The 27,991-nt window shown below is 34.4% G+C and overlaps 1 protein-coding gene and 1 long non-coding RNA gene across 3 annotated transcripts in view; both read right to left on the bottom strand.

The window, feature by feature from the left end:
* Positions 1-4,870: 4,870 nt before the first annotated feature.
* On the bottom strand, positions 4,871-17,419 carry LOC145678915 (uncharacterized). The gene is made up of 2 exons (XR_014130487.1): positions 13,615-17,419; positions 4,871-5,275 (listed from the first exon to the last, which is right to left on the bottom strand). It is a non-coding gene; the product is annotated as an uncharacterized LOC145678915 (long non-coding RNA).
* Positions 17,420-23,499: 6,080 nt separating this feature from the next.
* Positions 23,500-27,991, bottom strand: part of LOC145678914 (uncharacterized) — a 107,216-nt gene continuing 102,724 nt past the window's right edge. For both annotated transcript variants that reach the window (XM_081749524.1, XM_081749523.1), the window contains exon 3: positions 23,500-26,449. In XM_081749524.1, coding sequence (XP_081605650.1) covers positions 25,333-26,449 — 1,117 coding nt within the window. In that variant the 3' untranslated portion in view covers positions 23,500-25,332. The remainder of the gene's footprint in view (positions 26,450-27,991) is intronic.

The following is a 27,991-nucleotide window of genomic DNA, read 5'->3' on the forward strand; positions in this document are numbered from 1 at the left end:
ATCCATTGCACAATGTATGCAAGTATATAGTGTTTTTTTGTAATACATTATATTCTATCTCCTAAATAGAAGTTTTTGATCATCCCGAAAGGATATAAGGATACTATGTTTCCTTCCTTTAGTAATGTGTTATCTATTGATGGCAGGCAGCAAGTATTTTCGTAAAAGAAAATAACGACCCAAAATATTACGAAATAAAATTAATGTTGGCTCTTACCTTGTATGAAAATTCATAGTTAATACTTGCTGCCATCGTAACGACAGAGTGTTTTTTTTATATGTAAAATACAATTTGTTCCTTGATGACCACATTACTCATTGTTAGACAACATACAATCTTATAACAGTACGTAAAAAGACAAATAACCATATTTTACATAAATTTTCGCATATGCCTTTCTGATGCTTCTCTCTTTTCTGCATATTTCCACAGTTAGAACATATTCCACTAGCGACTCATTACTAGGACCAAAAAGATTGCTCATTATTAATGTGGCTATAGAAATTATACTTGGCTACATAATTATATGTTAGGCAAAATATTAAAATGTTATAATGATTTCTTACTGTGCCCGCGTGCAACCTAAGACGAATATTCTCGTAAATTATAATAAGAGTTATTATCACTTCCTTTTTATTTTAGCGTATCGTAGTGATCCTGAGACATTAATGTATATTTATAGAAATCCATAAATCGTAGTTTTTCAGCAAAGGTCTATATTGAGGAAGAAGTCTATATGACGGTCGTCTTTCATAGCACTGTATTTATGATAGACAATGAATATTGATCATCTCAGAACCTACATGATTGTAAGTGTAGGTTATTTAGGTAGTCCTCCTCTATCATAATCCTCTATTCTTGTTTCATGTTCTATTGACACCTAATTACTTATTACTATACACTGTGATTCTTTATAGAATTTGCAACTTCAATCAGTCGTAAGTTTTAAAACCACATACATACTTTGTTCATATGTCATTATACTGCAACAAACTTCAAGATTTTTTTTCTTAAAATGCATTATGTCTCAATGTGTGCACGTGTGTTCATCATGCACACATCCCAACGAAAGTTAATTTCCTACTGAACAATAGGAAACATTTCAGGGGTAACGTGCGCGATGGCTGATTTGATGTGATGTTTCAGTTCATTATCAGGTAGTATACCCTTTCTTTTAGAAACACCCACATAAAGAAGTGCCGTGTAATCTGGAGACCGTGGCGCCAGGGAATTGCTCCACCACGACCTATCTATTTATCTGGGAGACTATGATGAAATTCCCTTACATATATTAGGTAGTACGGCGGGCTACTTGTTGCTAGTATTAGCGGCCATTGTGGTCAACTCCATGTAACTGTGGAACAAAGATGTTCTGCAGCATATGAAGATAGGAGATGCCTCTGATGGTGCGCTCAGCAAAGAAGAATTTTCCATACATCTTTGCTCTAGAAATAGCGCAAAACACGTTAACTTTAGTGTTGTCACGAAGCTGCTCCACGTGCACATGTGGATTCTCCGTGCCCCAAATACGACAGTTATGTGTGTTTACTTGGCCAGAAAAGGTGAAAAGTTGATTAGTCTCTGAAGACCACATTGTTCACGAATGACTCATCATCATTAATGCGATCGAATAAGGTAGAGCAGAATTCATGTCGGGTATGTTTATCCGCTTGTCAGTGCTTGAAGCATGGACAGTTTGTATGGCTTCATGAACAAACGTGTACGCAATACACGCCAAACGCTGGTCTGAGAGATACCACTTTCTTGTGTTGCAGTTGGTATACATGTTCGAAGACTGCGGACAAAACTCTGCTTCCAATACATCATCCGTCACGTGTAAGCGCACAGAACAACTTGTCTCAACAAATGTCTAGTGCCATTGTACACTGTTGGTGTGATGGATGGTTTCTTGCCGTGCTGTGGGTGAAAGTTATGCTGTACACTCACTGCGGACTTCGTTTCTTCAAACCAAACCACGCATTTTAGATGAGTGAAAGTCTCCGCAACTACTCACCATGTGAGTTTAACTTGAAGTGTTCTGCAGTATAATGACATAAACCAAGTCTGTATGGGCTTCGAATGAAGAATTATGACTGTTTCAATTTGTAAATCCTATAAAGGATCACCCTGTAAAGTTCTCAATAACAAGAAAACACACCTGGTTAGAAGACTATCCCGTACTATTTTCTCGTAAATATGTCCAAACCTAGAGACATGTGTTGTCCTAACGATAATTATGTAAATGAACGCTTTCGTGTAAAAAAAATGTGGATATAAAAGCACTTGTTTCTTGCAAGTCGTAAGTCTTGGAGGATAATTACAAATCAATTCGACTATATGCTATAACGAATAATTTTCTTTTAATATTGAGGACTATAATTTTCTTCCATCAAAATATGCCATTTTCACAACTGTTTCAGCGTTATGTGTTTTTTCGAGCGATTCGTATTGAAGCACCAATTAATCTAAGTAAATGTCAGGCACAAAAAAAAAGCGATGTACAACAATACGCTGACCTATAATAAAGAAATGAATGCCGTGAGTTAGACCTTCATTCTTTGTGAACTCTCCGAGCAAATTGAAATTACAACTTCTGATGAGAATGTGTATGTATAAGCGAATCTATAATGCCATAAATACATTGTACGTAATAAACATGTATAGGAGCTTTCTCTTTGTATTCTATCCTATTTTACGTAGAAAAAGGAAGGTCTTCGAATTCCCGTGAAAAGTTACTAAATTACCATTCTTTTGAAGATATCTCGTGAACGAAAGTAACAATTCCAAAAATGATCAACAAATTAAATTTGGCTAAGGTAATTGTTATTTCCCCGTGTAGCTCAACTAATATATTCTTCCTACAATATGAACAGAAGAGTGGTATTTCCTTTGCAAGTGTATTACCCGATAATTTATGCACTGTTTATCACAAGAAATGCATAATGACAACCTTTCGTGTCAATTTTAATCCATACTACATGATCAACATTAATAACAGTTATTTTTGTAAAAACAATATTTAATCTTTAACTAATTAATGTAAGAGAGTAGTTCATAATGGATGAAAGTGATATCTTGCAACGGAAGACAACTTTCTAAGCAAGCGTATGTCATAAAATATTGTAATACGTACAAAAATTTATTTTTCTCTTTGTAATCAGTTCTATTCCATATTGCATAAGTAACTTTTCGAGGACAAGTGCCAAGTGAGCATGTTATGATTTTTAAAATGTATCCTTATATTTTGTATTTTTTTTTTAAATCTACAACCAGCTACATTTTTGAGAAGTCACTACGAATAAATTCTTTTCGTATGTATAGAAATATAAGTAAATTGTCGTTGAAATCTTGATTTTTTCCAAATGTTTATTATTATAATCGTTGTTAACCCTGAAATTCGTTCCTAGTCATGCTTTCCAGACGGAGCGCAATCGATATTGGATAAAGTGTGGCATCTTCTACTGAGTTATGAACTTTATACAGTTTAATTCCTATTCTCAAATGACTGGAGCAAGTTTGAAAATGCTGTGGCCATCCGTTTAGGAGTATAATTTAACAGTGCAATAAGGTGAGTTATAACTCGGGCAAGTTTTCAGCATAAAAGGAAAAGTAGGGTTTAGTAACGTTAGGAAAATGAGCTACAGAAACCATGCCCGCCCTGGCCAATCAAATATACTAGATAGCACGTTTGAAGTCTAATGCAGATTCCATGTAGTATATTATGATATCGATGGTGAATATAGAAAAAGAATGGCATAGAACAAAATTCGTGTAAATAGTAAATAATCCGAGTACACTTCAGAATCTGAAAGTAGCTTTACCATTATTAACTCAACATTTCGTCTGTCGTAAACGAACTAAAACATTTCACAAAATCTGTTTCTGTGCATTTCATTGGTCATGCTTTCACGGTTGCACTTCTATTTTTGATAACATCTGGCTGTTTCTCAGTGTTATGCTCGAAAATGTTCTTTCCAATGATAGAAATTAGCAGCACATAATCTTAAAGTACCTTCTATGCCTGCTTCATCCCTTGTATTTTACTGCCACTGGCATTTCCTCGTTTGACTTCCTTCTGGTGCTTATTTCACTAATGTTTCCGCATCATATCGTTTCCGTTTTTTCTTGATGTGGTGATTAAAGTTCCATCATCGTTGTATATACACGGAATATAATTGTAGAACATATCGTTCAAATTATTCCTTGAGCCTGAGTGTCACATATTTGACCACTATTATCTTACTTTCGGCTCTCTCCCTATATCAGTTGTTATATCTATTGTGGAAAGTTTGAAGCCCAGACAGACATTCCCTTGCCTTAAACATAATGCTTTTACAATCAATGAAATCATTCCCTGCAACAAACCGTTTATGCCACATGTAAATGAATTGGTGTAAAAAGATAACTAAAATGCTTCCATATACAACATTGATCTACTTAAGTTTTAGAAAGTGCATCTAAGTAAATGTAAGTGACGTATTGCACTGACAACTCAGTACATTGCAAAATTTGCTATACAGCTTTATTCGAGGCAACAAAATGATTGTAATGAACACTTATTCTTGTAATAAAATCACAATGGATCTTTTTGTTTTTTTCTTCTTCAATATCAACTTTGCAACATTAATTCCAACCTTTTATTCCAGGTTTTAAACAACACTTTCATTTCATAAGTCTTAATTAATATACTTTCCAAGAGCAATGAAAACATTAATAAAACGATCATGAAAATAAACTGATATTAATTTATTAAGAAATAATTTTAAATAAAATGATATTATGATGGTACAAAGTATTTTGTAAATCAACAAACTTTTATTTCTTTCGTTTCTTCTCATTCACCTACGACAACTGCTAAAACCAGAAAAGCCTTTCTTCTATGTCGAAAGTAAGTAACACAATTAAAGGTAATGAGATATATTTTGTTCACGGATGCAACGTGTAAACGAGTCGATGACACAAAAAACAATTATAATATATGAAAAATACATACATTTATTATGAACAGTATGAATAAATGTTAATATTTTATTAACGGTATTCTCTAATACGTAATGCACAATAAATTTTCCAGCTTTAGATTAGTATTACGAGATACACAATTAATGTTACATGTTTACAAGAATGTCATTACGTTCATGCATTCACAAAAAATTATCAATTAAACCACCAAAGTTGCTTTACTGACATCTGAAGAAAATCAATCCTATTTCAAATATTGTAAATTTTGCGCTTAAGTGACGCACTGTGCAAGCAGCAAGTCAGTTCTGCCATCTGGAAAAAGAAAAAGTAATATTGCGATCAGACGATAAAAATATAATAATGCAACGTATTATCACAGACGGTTTCTTTGTTGATTACGTACCCCTGAATTGTTATGGAAGTCCTATGAATTCACTTAAAATATAGAGAAAAATGAAGATGATGTAATATTCTCATTTTTAGAATTAAACTTGGGCTCGTTACTTTTATGAAGCGCAGAAATGGTGGATATAAGGGGCTTTATGAATGACAGCAACAGAGAAATCGTTATACCTGTGGCCCTAAGTCTATTTAGTAAGCGTTCCCTGTCTTATTTCGTGGAAAAGAAATACTCACACTCATGCCACAAATGACTAGTGTTAAAAACGGCGTGATGGGAACTTAGATACGGGGCTAAAATATATCCTTATAACAATCTTAATAACCCTGGCATACTCTAGTTAAAGAATACATGTATTTCTACCGTGAAAAGATAATAAATAAGAAAAAACATTTATATTGAAGAACACCTGAAACTGCATTTTCAGAAGGGATTGTTTCTAAAACATTTAAAAAAAGACTCCATATTGCTGTTATTCATATCGTCTTATTCGTACCGTGAGATTTGCCTCTTAAAAAGTGTGACAGAACCCTTAGTTTTGAAAACCCGTCTCCCTTGCTTATAATATTCCGTTAATACACTTTAATTCATTATAAATAGTGTTCTTATAACGAAACAATAACTTACCTTTTCCAGAGAATTAACTTAAAAGTCTCATGTACTAGATAACTGTTATGTGTCTATATAAGAAGCCACTGAACATCAAGATCTCCACAAAATTAGCGTATCTCAGCGCACCACAAATAATGCAGTAAGTAATTATAAATATATATGAGTGTATATTTTTATTGATAACTTTTGAAGACAAATGAAATGAGGAAATTAATTCTTTTAGTCGTGGCAAAATTAGTTTTCGTTTTTCTTAGTGATGTATTTATGAATTAAATAACACAAATATTTTCATAATGACAAGAGGGGCCAAAGTAGTTTGTCCTCAAAATGTTTCGAATGAACATATAGAAGTATACAAAGCTCTGGAGCGAGTGTTATATCATCTAGAGACCTAAAGAAATTATTGTATGTGCATAATGCAGTTGAAAATCAATACGAATTATATGCTAATATTAATAGGATTATCTAGTGAAGTTCCTAATATTATATCTATTTCAGAAATTATTTTTATCACAACTGTACATATCCATACATACTTGTTATTACGTCTAATATGTACCAAGATAAGAACATTTTGTAGAATCGATATTTATTCAAAATGTTGCATGAAATATCAATTACCGAGGAGATAGTGCAAATAGATCCAAATACCACGAAATAAATACTACATACGTATAAGTGACATGCGGAGACGCTTATTAAATGCATATATGTAATTCTATATAGATTGGATGGCAAATGAATATATGCCACAAGATACAAATTTTCTTTTTGTCAAACATAATACATACATCTAAGATATTTAACGTCACATTGATTAGATACTGAAGCTATTAATTTGGATATCTAATAGATGTGCAAACACCGAACCTGTTAGATGTTTCTATAAATTTATGTATTGCAAATGCCCCGTAAGTGAAACTTTTACCAATACCATTTCTTGCGTGCGGCAAGAGCAGGAAGAAATATTCTACAAATATTTTTTTGCAGAATATTTCTTCCTATTGTTTATTGGACAACAAATTAGATGTAAGTTTCGTTATGACAATCATTAGCAGTACACACATTTATAGAAATATCTTAAAATATTCTAAAGTTTCTTATTAAAATATAATGCTGAAGTTCCACATAGTTGGAACAATTCCCTGTGTGAGAAGTAAGGTACTTACCATTAATAGAAATAAGGCATACAGTAAGAATGAAGTTTCCCAGTCGAAGCAATCATCACCACATCTAATCTTCGAAGTATAACCCAGAAAAAAATCAAGAAAGCAGTCAATACTTATCTAGGGTCCTGCTAGAAACGTTTTCTTCTGAATACGCTGTTCTTTTAATTTTGCATATTTTCCGTCTTCTTCGACTCTTTTCCTTTTATTTGGTCTTACGTTGATGAACATCTCCTTTTATGGTACAATCTTATTATCTTTTCGCCACACAATACATTAACTGAATTAGTAAATGTAAATTATCAGAAATTAACAGACAGACTTTGTGAAAAGCCTATCAACGAACGTACTTTCAAAATTCAGCAAGAGAATTAGTTTCTTTAATATTCTTTTACTTTCCACCTAATCTCATGAAGTACTAACGAGATATTACTTATACTTCATCGATTTAGTTTGCACTTGTTTTTGAGTTAACACAGAACGCCACAATATTCATATGCGCTAATAACGCATGTCTTTAAATACCCCTGACATTTTGATTAGTGTAGAAGAAAATCCAAAATAATACTAAAAACAGAAATTCACTGCAAGTCATTCAAATATATAATTCTTTGCTGTTTGTACACATATATAACAATGTGTACTAATGACAACAAACATACAAGAACAAAAAGTATTCAAACTCCTGGGATTTTAAACATCCTTCTTAAACTTGACGTCGGTTTAAATTTCGCTTTCCAATTATTTTCGTACAATTTGTCTGAAAACGATTTTTGCTTGACACGACATTTAACATATTTCGTTTATGAAAAAATATTCAATATATAGGGAAGTACAGAAATGCGGAAAAACCTAATAAGTGGATAATACAGCAAAATATAACAAAAGTAACAACGTAGATAGGAAATAGGAATGGAGAAAATGTTCGAGGACACACCTTAATGCCAACCGTCATCTTCAAACCACAATCTTGAATTTTGTCATTTTCTCAAACAGGAAGCATCAGGTATGTCATGATATATGCATATTTTTATGAAAAATTAATGAAACTTTGTTCCTGCAGCTTAAACCGTTTCAAAAATCACTATTTCTTTTTTATGTCTAAAAAAATAGATTAGTCATACAACAAGAACCACTCACTGTTACAGGATGTGATCAATATGAGTCCCATTGCAATCGATTGTCACTTCCATTCTGAGTTCCCAACTGGCAAGAAATATTCGGATTCGGTTCTCGGTGGGAGGTTATATCGTTTAAATCCCACGTGAAGTTATACATTCATGACTAATAATGTTTAATATAGCCCTGGTAATTAGCTGGACGCTAAAATCCAAATTAATCAACATCTTAAGCTGGACTTCTCATATTCTGGCCAAACTATTATACTTGTTTGAGATCATCTACTATCTTGTTTGAGGTCAGTATTGTTTACTTGTCAATTTAGTTATCAGCAGAGAAGTCAGCAGAAAATTCTCTATTGTTACTTTTATTTTTCCTTTCTCATTCTTCCCAAGCAAGAAGCTACACATACGCAAGGGTATTTCGTATTCCGATTATGGGATCTATTCATAATATAAGGTTTGTTATAAAGGTTTATGTAACCTATTAACATTTTACGGAAATTCTAAAGAAACGATTCCTCTCCTAAATTTTAATATATTTTGATCTGCTGATCCCATTGCTTTATCCGACATTGAAACTAAGAGACATGATTTTAAACTTAGAAACAATAAAAGCTTCATGTTATTATGATTCATAATCTAATTACTTATGAAGAGATAAGTATAACATATATTTAGTATTTCTAATCACTTTACATTTTTCAACAGTTAAAAGCAACGCTAGAGAGTACCCTATTAGAGGCAAATATCAGAATGTTATGTAAATATATTCAATTTTCTTATGGATTGTGTTCTGCAGCTCATATTCAAGCATCTTTCAAGAAGAACATTTCTCATAATCAGTAAATAACTTTGTTTACATAACAAAAAAAAAAAAAAATACACGTACCTCTCCATTGCTAAGAATGTACGTAGGGAACAGACGAATGATTCTTATTCGGAGTCCATTTAAAAACATAAGTGAGTTTGAAACTCTTAAAGCACAGATCTTTTGTAATTTATAGTAATTTACAATAATAACTTCTGATTGAAATGTAATAATATGTATTCCTATACTGGACGTATTATATGAGCTGTCCTAAGATATCCTCTGATGTAATTTGCAACATTGAAATCACTACTCATGACGATGATTACATATAATCCTTTGATACACATATTTAATCTAAAAATTATGTCTTCTAATTTATTCATATTATACTCAGTTTTAATTCATAATTTTATTTTCAATATAATTTTATGTTAATTACTACCTTTACACAAAACCGTGACTTTTCATAACGAACTATAAATTTTCTCAAAGTCATTAATACTGTCTATTAAATCATGTACTATTTTCGACAACTCAAGGCAAATTGCATGTTATAGTAGTGAAAAATCAGTTTTTAATTGTAATCGATGAATTGTGACGTTAACTTTTAATTGTAACCGTTACTTACTTCTGCTGTAATTTTTATGTTAACCAATTACTTCTTCATAGTTTTAGATTTCAATTCTTATAACTTAAATTCCTAATTATTTTTTTTAATATGAGTCTATTTTTTTTAATATACACATATAAATATATACAGTCAGTACAAAGGGCTCCCGAAGTTAGCATGTAAACCATAGTTATTTACCTAACAACAGTACACTTAATATATACACACTATTCAATAATGAAGTAAAGTAGCTTTTAAGCTCTCGAAATCATTTTCTTTCACGTAAGATGAAGGAAAGAAACAAGAAAAGTTCTCTGCTACGCTACTCTTACGATGGTTTTTTCGACATGGTAGAAAGAAACGATACTAACGTGACACTACGCATTTCTTTTGAATTTCCTTCTTTTATTCTTAAGTGACCAAGAATAACTTCGAAACCTAAAAGTAACTTTATTTATTAGGGATTGGTCTATATATGTGCTGTATTATACTTTTTCTACCATCAGCGCATATACGTTAACAGGCTTTCCTTTATGCGTGCGTGTATGTATGTATGTATGTATGTATGTGTGTGTGTGTTCGTGTTTATAAGAAACAAGTGATCAAAACTACATTTCACTTTCTTGTCACCATATAATACACATATGGAATCGCTATTAATCTATTTGCATGAATGGGACACTCGAAGTAAACACAGTCATAATGACAGCATTTAGAAAAGTAGTTTGAATAACAACGTTTTAACCCATCATGAACGCCATCAGAAGGTAAAGAAAAAAGTTGATATAATTCTGAGAACCAGATAATTAAAAGACAATTATTAAAAGACTTACAATGGTGGATATGCAGACCGTGGTCAATTTTCGTCTGTTAAATATTATACAAATTTCAACTTTTACTCTCTTTTGTGCCCGCTTCTTCGTTCACCTTCACCTAGTGATGTCCCACTACAAATTTACTAAATCCGGACGTTCACGAAAGAAAGAAAGATATCCTGTTGAGTTAGATAATACTTTATTAAAATTCCTTTCTAAAGAGTTAACAACTATATAGACTTCTTCTCTTCTCGTACCCAACGTACTGTTACCATTTCGTATAACTCATGCCGTAAATTTCTCTTTGAATTTTCATTCTTCGTAAAATATCAAATGGATGCACTAAGGAAGATGAGAAGCATTTTACCTGTTCTTGAACATACGGAATGAAACAGAAAGCCTCAGTAAAGAATATACAGGAAAATCAGTGTTAGAATTTTTATCACCAAAAATTACAACGTTATGTAAGAATGAGAAGAAAAACAGTAAGCAATTAAGACAATTCTTCCTCACTAATATATTTATTTATTTATTTGTAAAAGGAAAACCAAATATAATCTCCGTAACTCAAACTGTAATAGTTAACAATATTCATACTACCTATGAGAAGGAAAGTTGAAAAGAGATAGCTAGAGCTCTTTATCAAGTGTCATTACTTACATTCCTATGATGAAGCTGAGAAAACGAAGAATGAACTGAAAGACTTTACTTAGAATTTGTTAGCCACTGAATTTATTCAAGGACTCGTAAGTTTCGAAGCAAGAGATTTCCTAGTCCAAGGTCGGTCAGTAAACTGTGCAATAAAAGTACTTTTACATTATAGTCTTCCATCGTTAAATACTTGTACCACTTAATAAGTTCAGTTTATTTTAACGCCCATTTAAGCAACGACATGGACCTACTGATTAACGTGGAATCCGGACTACATGAGCTCCCTCAGGGAATGAATCTCGGTCCGGATCCTAAGCGCTTAGCCAAAAATAAAAAAAGGAATAAATAAATAAAATAAAAAGTCCAATTTCAGTCATGTTTGAGGTATACAACATTGTGATGTGATTATTTCCGGCTTACTAACGGTTCTACAATATTTTAATTAAACCTTCAGAAATTTTGTAACATTTTTTTTCTACAAGAGATACGCGTGAGAAATTTACCGAAATATTTCATTTAAAATTTAAAAGAAACATATTCATAAGCAACCGCTCTACAAAGGTTTAAGATTGTCAATGCGCAGTGGATAACGGAACATATTGTTAATTGCAGATGTATGACCAAAGGAAGAATACTCCTACATGACGAACACAACTCTGATCAAGAACATCATAGACAGCTGCACTAATCACTAGACCAGAAGATATAAGGTGAAAATATTCTATGACTGTACTCACACACAATAATCCTCAGTAATTTTATCATATAATTTATTAATATAATTAGAATATAAAATTATATATTAATACGAAGTATTTTACGTTACTTATTATAACAAATTTGCCCGCCACAGTGCTTATGTTGTACTTAGTAGACTGTGAACAATTATAAGTGATTATTCAAATACACACACACACACATACACACACAAAAAAAGGACAAGAAAATCTTAACGTACATTTTGAAAACCGAGACTGAAACGGGACCTGCTTTACGAAATGCAAGGCGTGTTTCCAAAGCAACCGCAGAAACTCGAGGTTAAACTCAGAGGTAAACGTATTATCTACTTGACCCCATTACTGTACATTCTATATGTTGCCGACTTTCCTGCTGCTCCAGCCACAGTACAGCTATTTCAATATGCAGACGACACTGCTTTATTCGCCACTGGTAACACTATCCACCAACTCAATTTGGCTTTACAAGAAGCAATCAATACTTTTGTCGATTGGTGCTCTCACTGGCGCTTGAAAATCAATCCGACGAAAACTCAAGCTATTGTATTCCAATCTCCAGCATGCCGTTCCCGTATACACCGTAACCCCAGGCTCTTAAATCTCACTGTTCAAGATGTACCACTCAAGCCTTCTCGTACTGTTAAATATCTTGGCCTTACTTTCGATCACCGCCTTAACTGGTCGGCACATCTACAAGATATTTCAAAAAAAGCGTATGGTCGTCTAAATCTGTTGAAAAGTCTTGCTGGAACAACCTGGGGACTCTCTGCGACTACTATCTTGAATACCTATAAAGTTTTTCTGCGCCCTATACTTGTCCACGGTCTAACAGCCTGGTTATCCGCACCACCATCATATTATGAGAAACTACGCATTCTGGAACGACATGCCTTGCGTACAGCTTTTCGCATTAAGCTGCCGAGTCCAACCCGGGACCTCTATGCTCGACTCACATTTGCGCATATCTTATACCATCTGGAAACACTTCGCACCAAATATATTACCCGCCGTCTGCAATCGAATCATCCACTTCTCCAGCAAACATTTGAAGAACACGCCCGTAAGCTCTCCCCTTCTGCTACTCTCATTCCTCCGCTTTCATTACTGCTTACTCTGTACCGTTACACCATTCCTCCTGACCATCCTGACAGCCGATATTACGCACCATACTCTTCAGATGCTCATCTCCCTCATATCTGGCCATCATATGCATCGTAACACCTACTGTTCTAACAGGGCTCCCCTGTCTTCATCAATGCCTAGCGTCGCCCCTAGGCGAGAAGATAACACACATTCGTCTTACTAACCGAACCTCTGTGTTGTGATGTGATCTGCACTTCATTTCATCTTTCATCCAAACTTGTTGCTTCTCCTCTATCTGTACCTATTGCACTTTAACAATGATTATGGTTAAAGGCCATAATGACCTATAAATTGATTATCAATAAAGTATTTCCTTTACCCACCCATATCCCATCTGTATGTTTGTTCTGACTGCCATAATATTTCTGAATCTCTTCCCCTACAGAGGGCATAACCCTCTTCGGGCAGTAGCTAGCTCTTGCTAGCGGACAAAAAAAAAAGACCCCATTATTCACTTCAAAACTCGATCGAAGTATCAGGACTTTGGGACAAATTTTGAGTGACAACCAGTGTTAAGAATCCTTTTGCCCCCCCCCCCTAAATGTACAGAATAACAAAATCTAGTAACCATTGTAATAAACTTACCAGTTTCTTCCATGCATTTTCCAAATTGCTGTTAGTTCGAAACGTAGTGCAAAAACGTTTCTATGCTCCCTTCATTAACAGTTCCATTTCAAAGCCACTATCATTCAGGAAGTTTGAAATAAATTTCTTTCTCTAACTGGCGAGCTGCAGCTGTTACATCATAATTTAGATTATACAAAAACTCTGCATTATGAAGCATCTTTTTTTATATTTTGAAATGGGTCTATAATAAAAAAAAAAACAACAAGTAATTAAATAAATAAATAAATACTATTTGTTAGTGTGAACATAATTATATTTCAGTAATAAAAGTTCAGATGAAAATTTAAAATGATTTTATTTAATTTTGTATCATTTATATTTACGTTTTTTCTACTATAAATTTCTCAGAATAAATTCTATTGCACGTATGTAAGCATTTACATATTGGTACATTTAAATTAAAGTTGTACAAAAATCTGCACCGTGACATTCACGGGTCTCGTATTTTAAGTTTATAATGTTGCAAGTGCTAATCTCTATATTTAGGATTGCTAATCTCAATATTTAAGCAATCCTAACCTATGCAAAAGACTAGTTCTCGATAAAAAGAGGTATATATTTTTCTCATTTGTCATTCTAAATTGTTCCGAATGTGAATCGATAACAATTAACGCGAACTATGTCCCGAGACAAGAAGATAGTCATTAGGTAAAGAATGATTAATTTGTAGAAAATAAAAGTGATCGCTTATATCGCATGGTTAGGTAGGTGTGCTACACATAAGCCATGCATTATATAACATACGAAGCTTTTTTCTACTATCCTCTTTTATGTATGTACGCACTGCTGCTGACGCGCCTGGTTCCGTACCAAAGCATCCCCTGGTTATCGCTTGTGCCTCCCAGCTTCGCTCCTGCCCTGACTCTGTTATATAGCGATCTTTTTATTGACCACCTAGCAAAGTTGGTTTGTGTTTTATGCCCTACGTTCTATGACATACGTTTACATTGTATTTCGAACAATAATCACCACCAAGTGAGCCAGGGGTATTCGAAAATCTACCTACTATTTTTGGGGAGAAAGTAAACATTATTCGGTACAGCATTAATGTCGAGCGCCGCACCAAAATGCGAACCAACAACAAAAAACAGATCATAAATAAAACACACTAAAATACGGTAGTGCTTCAGCAGTATGAGGAATTTAAAGCCAATACAAGAGTTTGCGAAATTAAATATAAAAAAAGAACATAAGAAAATATACATCTACGCCGATGAACTGAGCACGCATTCATTCCTTACATGATTACGTGTCTTGTGAAACGCAGTGTAGATCTTGATAATTTACATATTTATTTTCGCGAGGTACTTCCTTCTCGTGAAATAGTTGGGCACACTTTTAGCTTTTGCCGGACCAGATTTTTATTTGGGCATTTATTCCGAAGTTGATCCTGCGCCTGGTTGTCGACAAAAATCATAATAAAAGGCTATAAAGGGTAGGGTAAAGTGAGGGATAAGTAGGGTAGAATAGGGTGGGTTAACTTAAGTTGGCACCAATTTTGTTAAAATTAATAAAGTGCAATTTCTCTTGTGTGCGTAAGGTTACCAACTAGAGTGTCTCTGTACACCTGCAGCCATATTTAGAATGCAAATGCCAGTTAATTTGCAAGAATACACTCGGTGGTAACCTTGCGTAATGTAGTATCGTGGCTTAGGTTAGGTGTACATAGGTCGTTAGGTTAGATGTACTTAGTACTCGCCTGCCCAATGCAGAACTTTAGCAACCGTTAATCCGTACCCAATGAAGAAAGAATTCTGCAAAGCAACAGTTCAGACTCTCCCCATCTATCATCGCTTGTCCTCTCCTTACTATAGATTAGAAAGAAGGCTATAGCGAAATATTGTAAATCTGCTATTATACCGCTAAAACAATTTCTACTTTCTTGTAACCTCATACATTTAATTCGGCGTCTGTAAATTCATATCAACTGCTGGTGTTTCATAACGGATCTTAATTGGTTTCCCTATTCCTATACACCTTTCTGAATTGATGTTGTATAGAACAGTACATACTTCTTGCAATTTTCGATTGATTTATTATATGTTATGGGTATTATCTAAAAGACTGACCAGAATTTGACCAACCCTCACACAAAGACTAATTGACCAACTGAAACCAAACTCGACAAAAGTAATTTTGATAACCATCTCTAACAACACCTAAAGAATGGAACTGCTCGAAGCAAAAGTAACGGTACATTACCTACAATACCCGTTACTGACCAGACTTTGACCACTCCTCACACAAACACAAATACACCAACTAAAATGAAACTCGGCACAAATAATATTGAAAACAATCTCTAACAATACCGAAAGAATGGAACGCGTCAAATCAAAAGTAATTCCACAATACTTACAATACCCGTTACTGACCACAATTTGACCACCCCTCACACAAATACTAATTGACCAACTGAAACAATACTCAACACAAGTAATTTTAATAAGTCTCTAACAACACCTAAAGAATGGAACTGCTCGAAACAAAAGTAACGTTACATTATCTACAATACCCGTTACTGACCAGACTTTGACCACTCCTCACACAAACACAAATACACCAACTAAAATGAAACTCGGCACAAGTTTCTGGTGAGTAACGGGTATTGTAGGTAATGTACCGTTACTTTCGTTTCGAGCAGTTCCATTCTTTAGGTGTTTGTAGAGACAGTTATCAAAATTACTTGTGTCGAGTTTGGTTTCAGTTGGCCAATTAGTATTTGTGTGAGGGGTGGTCAAATTGTGGTCAGTAACGGGTATTGTAAGTATTGTAGTATTACTTTTGATTCGATGAGTTCCATTCTTTCGGTATTGTTAGATACTGTTTTCAATATAATTTGTACCGAGTTTCATTTGAGTTGGTGTATCTGTGTTTGTGTGAGGAGTGGTCAAAATCTGGACAGTAACGGGTATTGTAGGTAATGTACCGTTACTTTTGTTTTGGCAGTTCCATTCTTTAGGTGTTGTTAGAGACGGTTATCAAAACTACTTGTGTCGAGTTTGGTTTCAGTTGGCCAATTATTATTTGTGTGAGGGGTGGTCAAATTCTGGTCAGTAACGGGTATTGTAAGTATTGTAGTATTACTTTTGATTCGATGAGTTTCATTCTTTCGGTATTGTTAGATACTGTTTTCAATATAATTTGTACCAAGTTTCATTTGAGTTGGTGTATCTGTGTTTGTGTGAGGAGTGGTCAAAATCTGGTCAGTAACGGGTACTGTAGGTAATGGCTGCAGGGAAGCAAACTGGTTCACACTGGTTTTTCATGAATCTAGTAAATTGGACCACGAGAAACATGAATCTGAAGGAATTTTGACGATTCGAATTTCGGAACTCGAGATATTCGAATTTGAAGTCACCAGGGAAGCAAACTGGTTCACACTGGTTTTTCATGAATCTAGTAAATTAGACCACGAGAAACATAAATCTGAAGGAATTTTGACGATTCGAATTTCGGAACTCGAGATATTCGAATTTGAAGTCACCAGGGAAGCAAACTGGTTCACACTGGTTTTTCATGAATCTAGTAAATTGGACCACGAGAAACATGAATTTGAAGGAATTGTGACGATTCGAATTTCGGAACTCGAGATATTCGAATTTGAAGTCACCAGGGAAGCAATCTGGTTCACACTGGTTTATCATGAATCTAGTAAATTAGACCACGAGAAACATGAATCTGAAGGAATTTTGACGATTCGAATTTCGGAACTCGAGATATTCGAATTTGAAATCACCAGGGAAGCAAACTGGTTCACACTGGTTTATCATGAATCTAGTAAATTTGACCACGAGAAACATGAATCTGAAGGAATTTTGACGATTCGAATTTCGGAACTCGAGATATTCGAATTTAAAGTCGCCAGCGTAGCAAACTGGTTCACACTGTTTGTTTCATGAATCTAGTAAATTAGACCACGAGATACATGAATTTGAAGGAATTTTGACGATTCGAATTTCGGAACTCGAGATATTCGAATTTGAAGTCACCAGGGTAGCAAACTGGTTCACACTGTTTTTTTTATTTGTTGTTTCTTTTTGATTATCGTAAATTACACTACGATGAATATTGATTCCAATACTCTCTGTCGATAAGACTTTTGAAGTTGAATACTTGCAAATTTGAAATTTAATATGACATAATGGAGATGATTTTCAGCATATTCATTGTTCATTGTTTTTTATTCATTGTTTTTTTTTATTCATTGTTCATTCATAATATTTGAAAGAAGTTATTTTCCTGTTTCTGATTCATAAAAGTTTTCACTGTTCGTATGCAGAGTAACTGGAAATTCGATGTATTAATTAGAGGGTGTATTGTACAACTAATTTGGAACATTTTTGCCTACATGGACCGAGGGTCGCAAGTGAATTAATTTTGAGTTTTTTTTTTTAACATTTGGGGATTTTTTTTTCAATTTTCGGAGCTATAACTAGAGGCTGCTAGTTGTGAACAAAGTGCCTCTTTATGTCTTTTTAAATTGACACATTTTGAGTAGTCGTCGACTGAAATTATACTGTGAACAAACAACATATCTGAAAGTACCATAACTCCTCGGGAGGCTCAAAGTTATTATTATTATTATTGCTATTGTTGTTGTTGTATATCACTACCAGAGTACTGTATTATTGCTTTTGATTTAGATTTTTTGAACAACTACAGGCATTCTAGGATTAGCAATTTGTGACTCAATCGTGTATTTATTCTACTTTCGGGCATGTTGTTTGTTTAGGGTATGGGTATTAACTTTCGTTGAGTCAACAGTTTTTAATGCAAGACATTCAGTCACTTTGTAAACTAATGATAATTTTGCGGTTCTTGATAGGTTGCTTCACATGTTCCTACATATAGATTTGAAAATTACGAATGGCACTTGTTTAAATGCTCATACATCCTCTCTGTATTCTAAATTTATGCATTTTAATTAGATGAATGGCATGCAGGTACAACATAGATATAATATACAGAATAACAAATTACACTATATAGGCTAGGTTTAATGTATAGTAAGTACCAGTCTCAAAATGTTTACAACTCAAGAAAATGAGGATTCAAATCTTCTCGAATCTTGATTAGAGGTTCAATATGTGCGTCAAGAACCCAAATTCTTAAGGGCTCATGTTCATGGTTAACATCAAGTGTATATCGGTTCCCGCACCTCAATAATTCTTCTACTTTTTCTTGCATAGTTTGACATTGATCAATTGCTGGTAATCCTGTTCTTCTACTCGGACTATAACAGTGTATTGGTCTGCAAAGTGCTCTTGCCAGAATGGCCATATGGATATTTGCTCCCCAGCCTTCTCGAGCTATACCTCCTTCATTCATATTTTCGTTAGTAACTACCTCAGAGCTATGATATATATAGTTTAGGAGATCTCCTTCGTTGTCAATAAAGAATTGGACGCGTTGAAGTTCATCTTGAGGATCTGCTCGAGGAGTGAGTATCCAGTTTCGATTTTCCCACATATATTTGACGGTGTAGAGTCGTAAAAAATAGGCGTAAAACTCATGACCAAAGAGAGCAAAGCTAATTGCGTTGAACAAACAGTTACCCAAACCATTTATATGTGGAATTGTGAAATCACTAAGTAAGAAAGCCAACTGAGGGTGTCGCTGCATATGATGTGTATCTCTTGAGGGATGATTTGGTGGAATTTGCCAGCCGCAGATCTGTTCTTGATGTTGAACAGTTTGGAAAACTTCACTAACCCAATGAAGAGTTGGGAGAAAAGCATTGAGATCTTCAGCTGCGTGATGAAAGCGTATCCATGTGAGAGCATCACGAGATCGGGTGTTCAGCTCTTCCAGAAACTGACCCAATGGCTGGGAAGATGAATGTTGATCTGGCTTGGCTAGTGTTTCAGAGAATGTCACCTCCTTACGTTGTACTTGCGTTCCTAGTGACTCTAAATGAGCTTCAGAAAGATCCATCTCAAGTAAGGAAGGGTTGTGTCGACGAGGCTCCTCGACCAAATAGACATCAAGTTCTTCTACATCAAGTACCTGCACCGAGACAAGGCTTGTTGTTTTTGAACCTCTCTGTTTTTCAGTTCTGCGGAGAGGTCGTTCTCAAACTTGAAATTAATATAAAACAATGGTGAAGCACAATGGGCCAAAGTAGATTAAGTAATCTAGCACTGCTCTCGGTAAATGCGGATGAAGCTGAAAAAATAGATTTACTAGAGTTAGTGAAGGATTTTCCTGACAGGAAAACAAGAAGGAAACCATTCAATTAATTCCTGTTACTCTTCATGAAGACTGATGTCACTGACTGGAAAGAAGTAAGTCCATCTTTCATTACGAAACTTATTTAATAAATTATAAGTATAACAAAGTGGTTTCCATTTATGAATATTTAGGCCTAGTAGTTGCATGCATTTAGCTCATTATTAACAGATACAGGGAAGGGTGTTTTATTATGTTATATATCATTCCACAAAAAAATGTTTTTAACGCGGGGAGCCTCAGTATTATTTTGCGAGGGCGCATTAAACGTAGTTACGCCACTGCCTAGGTTAATACTAACTAACTCTATGGCCTATGGAACCCGGAGGTTCAATGCAGCATTAACAAAAGCTCTCCACTGAATTCTATCCTTTGCTAATTGCATCCAGTTTCTACTTTGTATTCGAATCTCTGCGAGATCCATCTTAATATTGTCCTCCCATCTGCGCCTAGGTCTTCCTAATGGTCGTTTTCCGATTGGTCTTCCAGTCAAGACTTTGAAAGCGTTTCTACTTTCTTCCATTCTAGCTACAGGACCCGCCCCCTAGGTAAATAGATTTAAGCCATATATATTATTGAAGTATACTATATAAGACTTGAGTATCTTCAAACGTTGATAAATGGGCTTCATGGTGTTCGTGCAATCACTTTATCAATTTATACTTTTATCCTATGAATCATGTAACAATAAAGCAGTGTTTGAAATCTAGGACAAGGGTGAATTCGAGTTCCCCACGAAATTTATTATGTTTCTCATCTCGCCTCGAACTTAAAAATGCATTAATCGTCTCGAGCCAAGAATCGAAACAAAAAATTCTCGCAGCTTGTTCTGAATTGTGAGCGTGATGTTAAGTGGGCATTGAACGTGATGCAAATATTTAATATCCATCTGAACAGGATAGCTTGTAAAGTTTGATTTTCATGTGTATTTAGGTTATAGAGGTTGTTTTACCCTCTTGGGATGGATATTGAAAGCAAATTTTTAAAACATATTTTGTTAGTAATGATAGATGATATTTCTTGTCTGAGTTGGTTTCTCCAGGGGCGGATCTTGTCCGGGGCCGGTGGTCTAGTCCCAGTTTTTTGTGTGACAAAAATTTTAAGCTTTATTTATATATTTTTGAAAGCTTATAGCAAGTTCATAATATACCCATCTTAATCTGGGTTGTAGCTACCCCCCGCCCAGTTGTTACCTTCTAGATTAGCCCTGGATTGCTTAAGGTGGGTTCTCTTAAAGTCACTTGCTGGAGTCACTATCACCGTAGATCACAGATTGTTGTTTGTTGCAGTTTAGCGATCCTTTCCAGTACCGAGATTATACAGTATTAGACTTGGATCTAGATTTTCAGATACAATGTGCATTACCATAAATTGCGTTTTAGTATTAATATTCTTCCACAGGAAGTCTTATTCTTCACACGAACTAGACAAGAGGGAAGGGCCATAGAACGTTGATAGAGTGGCCAGTTCCTTTCCGACGTGTATTTAAGAAAATGAAAAGAAATACGCAAATTAAAATATTAACTTGGAGTTAAACGATCCACATTTATGCTCCTATGCAAAGGAATGGGAGATGGGGATGATATTCAACGAAATGCTGGAATGCAGAAACTAGGAGAAAACATAATTTCGAGAGAGTCCACACGCATAATTCTTGTCAAACACATAGCTCAATTGGTAAGAACTGAGATCGAGTCAGAGACCCCACGCAACACTCATGAGCGCTCTACCACTAAGCCACCGCAGCTTTCAATATGTGGTGAATAGATTAGGAATACACGTATATAGTACCTCGAAATTATCAATATTATTAGGCCCTATTTTTTTTTTATTATTGCCTAACGTTCGTTCCGAATTATATGAGCCTCTACTGCAATGTGTTACTGAATAGATTATATAATTCTCAGATACAGTATTAACTATGCTAGGATGAAATATGTTGATCATTTTATTGATTAGGTTAAACTAACTCAATTCAACTTGGGATTCATTTACCAATATCCTATTAAACTTTAATTCTTTATTTTCTATTGGAATGTACTGTATTTTAGGATAGGCCTCTTATTGAACGATATGATTTATTTACTTGTTTACAAAGTTGTATTGTTATTCACGCGGAAAGAATGATGAATATATGAATATATCTTAATAATATATGACAATACTTTGTTGACCCCTTACGCTAGTGAGAGTTATATATATATATATATATGAATAGAGTTTCTCAGCAAATAGCATACCTATCTTTGATAATTTTCGAAAAGTTCCAGACCTTATCTTTTTGGATTAAAAGGTCCAATATATTTCAGGCAAACATTTTCTCGTAGGCCTTATATCTAGAGAACTACTTCTAGTGTAGCCAAACCAAAACTAACAATTTACTCAGTATTATGTGGTTATCCAGTAAAAAATACGAAAATTCGATTTATGGACCGTTCCAAATTTTTATGACCCTGATCTAAAAAATTCAATATATTTAATTCAATCAGAAATGTTCTTGTACGCCTTATATCTGGAGAACTACATATAGTGTAGCCAAACCAAAACTAACAATTTATTCAGTATGAGGTTCTTATTCCGTTAAAAATATGAAAGCTGGATTTATAGACCGTTCAAAAACTTAATGGCCCCTGATCCAAAAAAATCAATGTTTCATACAATCAAACATTTTCTTGTACGCCCTACAATTTGAGAACTACATGTAGTATATCAAAACCGAAACTAACAATTTACTCTGTATGGCGTGCCTATTCAACAAAAACATGAAAGTTGGATTTACGAGCCGTTAAAAATTTTGCGACTTCTGATCCAAAAAGTTCAATATATTTAATTGAGTCAAACATTTTCTTGTACGCCTTATATCTGGAGAACTTCATATATTCCTGCCAAACCCAAACTTTCATTCGCCTCACTATGGTGTGCTTATTCCGTAAAAAACATCAAAACCCGATTTAGGAGTTGTTCCAAACATTTGCGACCCCTGATCCAACAATTAATTAATGGCCTAGAATTTATGGATCATTTTTTAAATTCTTTGCTAAGATTACAATCTTTTGATCCATTTTTGGATCATTCCTAAAACTCACTTGCTTTCTTAATAAGATGCCATATTCTGTAATACCTATAAAAATTCTATGAATCTATGTTGTAATTGTGTTTGTGTTAACCCTATGTGTTTAACATCCCTAATGTGACTAACATGCACGTAACTGTTTGAATAAGAATTTTCCTTCCACGTACCAAATTGTAACGAACTAACTCCAAATTAACTTCATCTCAACTTTTTTCCTGTGTATATAAATTTTGCGAAGTTCGACCACATACTTATAGTGTTAAAAACCTCAAGATATTTCCCTTGGAATTATAACTAATTTAACCCAACAGTGATAGTGTGACTTCTCAGTTATCCCAGTAAAATCGTTCCCAGAAATTATGTACATAAGAACTGCAAAATTCAAGGAAACTTTGTTTTAATTTTCCCCAATATTTTCTTTCTCTTTCTTTTTCTCATAAAATGTGTAATAAGAATCTTAAACTACTTACAACTATTTTATTGATCTATGTATACGTAGTCACACAAAACCCGATGTGTCGTATTTGAAATATTTATTATTTTACAAGAATTAGATTGTTACAAAATTTCGAGATGTACATAACTTCACGTTTTAAGGAATAATGGTAATAATAATAATAACAATCCTAAAAGGATTTTGTGAAATAACAGGTTTCATAATACTGATGTAACCATTAGTTAATATTTAGTTTCTGACTGAATTATATATATCTTTTAGTGTAATAAAACATTTACCCTGTAGATAGAACTTTTTATTGTGTTTAGTGTACCCAATAAACTTTGGTCTATGTTCTCCCGGAGACTGGTGTGAATGTCGTCTTACGTTAAGAGTACAATTCAAGTATACGTGGGAACCTAACGTAGGTAATATTTGTTTCGTCAGCTGAAATCTTTGTTTTTTTGGATAGCAAGTAATAAGCAATTGGAAGTGATTGATAAAGTTATCTACGTAGTTGCAATGGAACTACCATTTTTTTTGTAGCAAAACTCCTTGTAGACACAAGGAGTAGATGATATATCGTAGTTCTTCATTTCCGACCGATTTGTGTATCTGCAATAAATTTAAAACGAAGTCTTTTCTCTTTTCGCTTAATAAAGATGAGTTAGCATGTGTTGGATTATACTGGGGTTTCATCCTCAGTTTGATTTTTTCTATTTTTCTCAGGACGAATTCAAATTTTTCCCCGTTTTTCCAGATTTATTTTTCATTTTGTCACAGGTTTTCAAGTTTTCTTTAATTTTTGCTATTCTCGTCTTTCTGTAGTTTTCTTCTTTTGCTTCTGAAATCCTTTTATCCTGGATTTTCATTCATCTTTTCTCCTCTATAACTTTCCTGTTTTCAAGCTCCCAGTAATGAATGACGCAAATGTTGTTTTTCACATACACGGTCGTAATTGAACTAATTCAAATACTAATCTTGAACAAAAAGAAGATAACCATTAAGCTGATGGTAAATACACTTGTTTCGCGACAATATTTGAAAATTACTCATTGCATTGCTTAAAAATTCCGTCGACCGTTTTTGTAAGTACCCTTTCACAGCGCGAAATTAAATGAAATCTTTAAGTTTTACGTCCCACGCCTATGGCGGTGAGGCTAAAGAAGACTATAATGATGAGTAATGAATAAAAGGGTGGAATGAAGAAAGTTGGACGAAACGGGAGAACCCCAAGGAAACCCACGCACACGGTGTCTTTCCACAACGAAGTTCACTTGGTGGCTGGGATCGATGCCTGGACCCCAAGCACCAGAGGTGAGTGCTCTACCACTGAACCACCGCGGGCCTACAGCGCTAAATATATATACTTAGCCGCTACGAAGTTTTTTCACCTGTATGTATTAACATGTGTCTTGCCAAAGATGAACTTTGCGTAAATTTCTGAGCACTTCCCATACTCTTTGCACGAATGAGATTTTTAACCTGTATGTATTAACATGTGTTTTGCCAAAATTGAACGATACCTAAATTTCTTACCACACTGCTGGCTTGTATAAGGTTTTATACCCGTATGTATTAGCACGTGTGTTGCCAAAGATGAGCTTCGACTAAGTGCCTTCCCGCATTCTTCGCACGAATGACCTGTATGATTTAACATGTGTTTTACCAAAACTGAACGAAGCCTAAATTTCTTACAGCACTTTTTGCACGAACGAGGTTTTTCACCTGTATGTATTAACATGTGTTTTGCCAAAGCTGAATGGTGACTAATTTTTTACCACACTCTTCACAAGTATAAGGTTTTACACCTGTATGTGTTAACATTTGTCTTGCCCAAGATGAACGTCGATTAAATGTTTTCCCGCATTCTTCGCACAAATGAATTTTTTCACCTTTATGAATGAACATGTACTTTTCCAAATATGAACTTTTACTAAATCCCCTCACACTCTTTGTACGAATGAGGTTTTTCACCTGTATGTATTATCATGTGTCTTGCTAAATCTGGACGACGACTAAATTTCTTACCGCACTCTTGGCAGGTATAAGGTCTTTCACCTGTATGTATTACCATGTGTTTCGGCAAAGCTGAACGATCCCTAAATTTCTTACCGCACTCTTCGCACGAATGAGGTTTTTCACCTGTATGTATTAACATGTGTGGTCCCAAAGCTGAACGACGACTAAATTTCTTACCACACTCTTGGCAGGTAGAAGGTTTTTCACCTGTATGTATTAAAATGTGTCTTGCCAAAGCTGAACGACGACTAAATTTCTTACCGCACTCTTGGCAGGTATAAGGTCTTTCACCTGTATGTATTACCATGTGTTTCGGCAAAGCTGAACGATCCCTAAATTTCTTACCGCACTCTTCGCACGAATGAGGTTTTTCACCTGTATGTATTAACATGTGTCTACCGAAAGCAAAACGATGACTAAATTTCTTACCACATTCTTTGCAGGTATAAGGTTTTTCACCTGTATAGATTAACATGTGTATTGCCAAAGCTGAACGACGACTAAATTTCTTACCACACTCTTGGCAGGAAAAAGGTTTTTCACCTGTATGTATTACCATGTGTCTTGCCAAATCTGAATGATGCCTAAATTTTTTACTACACTCTTGGCAGGTATAAGGTTTTTCACCTGTATGTATTAACATATGTTTTGCCAAAGCTGAACGATGCCTAAATTTCTTACCGCACTCTTCGCAGAAATGATACTTTTCACCTTTATATATTAACATGTGTTTTGCCAAATCTGAAATATGAGTAAATCTTTTCACACACTCTTTCCAAGAATGAGGTTTTTCACCTGTATGTATTAACGTGTGTCTTGCGAAAGCTGAACGAAGCCTAAATATCTTACCACACTCTTGGCATGTATAAGATTTTACACCTGTATGTGTTAACTTGTTTCTTTCCGAATGTGCTTGAATGCATCCTTTGTAATATTCGTTCGAAGTATGCGATTTCTCAACTGAATGAAGAATTAGACCTTTTCGTATATTAAACGCATTCGGTTTTCTGGAGACAGTATGTCTATGGAATCTGTAACGAATTCAATAAACAAGCAAATGGAGATAAATAATAAGAAACGACAAAAAATACCTAGCGTTTGCATGTAAAATACAGGAACAATAGGAAAATACTAGTTTTTTATTATACTTGTTATTGGATCTTAATTTTCAGGCTATTAGGCAACCATGAGTTATATTTCGTGATAAACTGAAGTATGATAGTATGCTGGTGTTACATGAAAAGTTGTAGAAATATGGAACCGAGGGCAATCGGGGAGTTTTTATATTTCTACTCTGCAAAGAGAATATCCTTCCTTTTTATCTCAAATCGTTTCTACATGTTTATGTGTAATATGAGGCTTACCTTTAGTACATACCGAGTTCAATAATGTACATATATTACACTATAGAAAGAAGATTCATTAGTATCAGGAATAATTGAAGTACGAAGTCACTGAAGTTATTTACGTATTATATCATCAATTATTATGCTAGAAAATTCAGTAATTGCGAGAACTTGTTGCAATTACAACAAGCAGAAAATCTTAATATAATGACAAAGAAAGGCTACAATGATTTTTAAAATTTTGCACAAAGCACGTCATGCTTAATATTCTCGAAATGCATTTAAATATAAAAATTCTTGACCTACACCGTCAAAGGGAATAACTGAAAAAATCGAATTATGTAATCTCACGCTTGGTTCATTTTGCAATTAACTTTTAACGGTAAATAGACTTTTTTCTATGTCAGTAAGTTGCAGATATATAGGGGTGTACTGAATTGGGTAAGTCAGAATCCGTCATTATGTTTTTGGTATAAATGGGTAACCCAAACTTATTCCCTTCTAGTCACAGGCAAAGGAAAAATAACCAGAAAATGACCTTTGTCAAAAAAAAAAAAAAAAAAAAATGTTTAGCTTGTTTTCTTCATAACGCGCGCCTATCCTCCTCTTTCAACAATATTGTAGTCGGCATTCCTTTGATTTTTTAAAAAAATGTAATGTTTTTCAATACTCTCACTGTAAACAATAGGATTTCTTTATCATTTTGTCGGATGTAAATTACACACAAAATATAAGATGCAAATGGTACCAGTATTTCAGGCTTTATTTTATTTTAGTTGTTACTCGTTCTGAACGAGCGTTCCCTTTCCATAAGCAGTTGTCAGCGGATTCCGATTCCGCAGCTTATAATTCCGAAAGGAAGTATTTGTGCACCCAGATTATTATATACCTTTTCTTTTCCCTCAGTGTCAGGATCCAACACCCGAACGATGAAGCTGTTGTTTTGAAATACTCTCTATATATGGAAAGTAGTAGTAAACCCTGTATATACGGAAAGTAGTAGGTAGTGCAACTGGGGCAGCAAAATATTAGTGACGTCATAGGTCAAAGAGCATTGTCCTTGTCGCAGGGTCAATGACCAAGGGGTATTTAGGACCACCCACTCAATATTTGGCAGCCATACCTTGGTCTATCCCCTAAATTTTGCCAGCGGTACATAGAACTACCATCTTAGATTTTAAAAATTGCCAAATCTGAAAATTTGTTATGGTAGGATAGGAGCCAGGT

The sequence above is a fragment of the Thermobia domestica genome, chromosome 2 (genome assembly GCF_964235325.1).
Source record: "Thermobia domestica chromosome 2, izTheDome1.hap1.1, whole genome shotgun sequence".
Classification (NCBI taxonomy): domain Eukaryota; kingdom Metazoa; phylum Arthropoda; class Insecta; order Zygentoma; family Lepismatidae; genus Thermobia; species Thermobia domestica.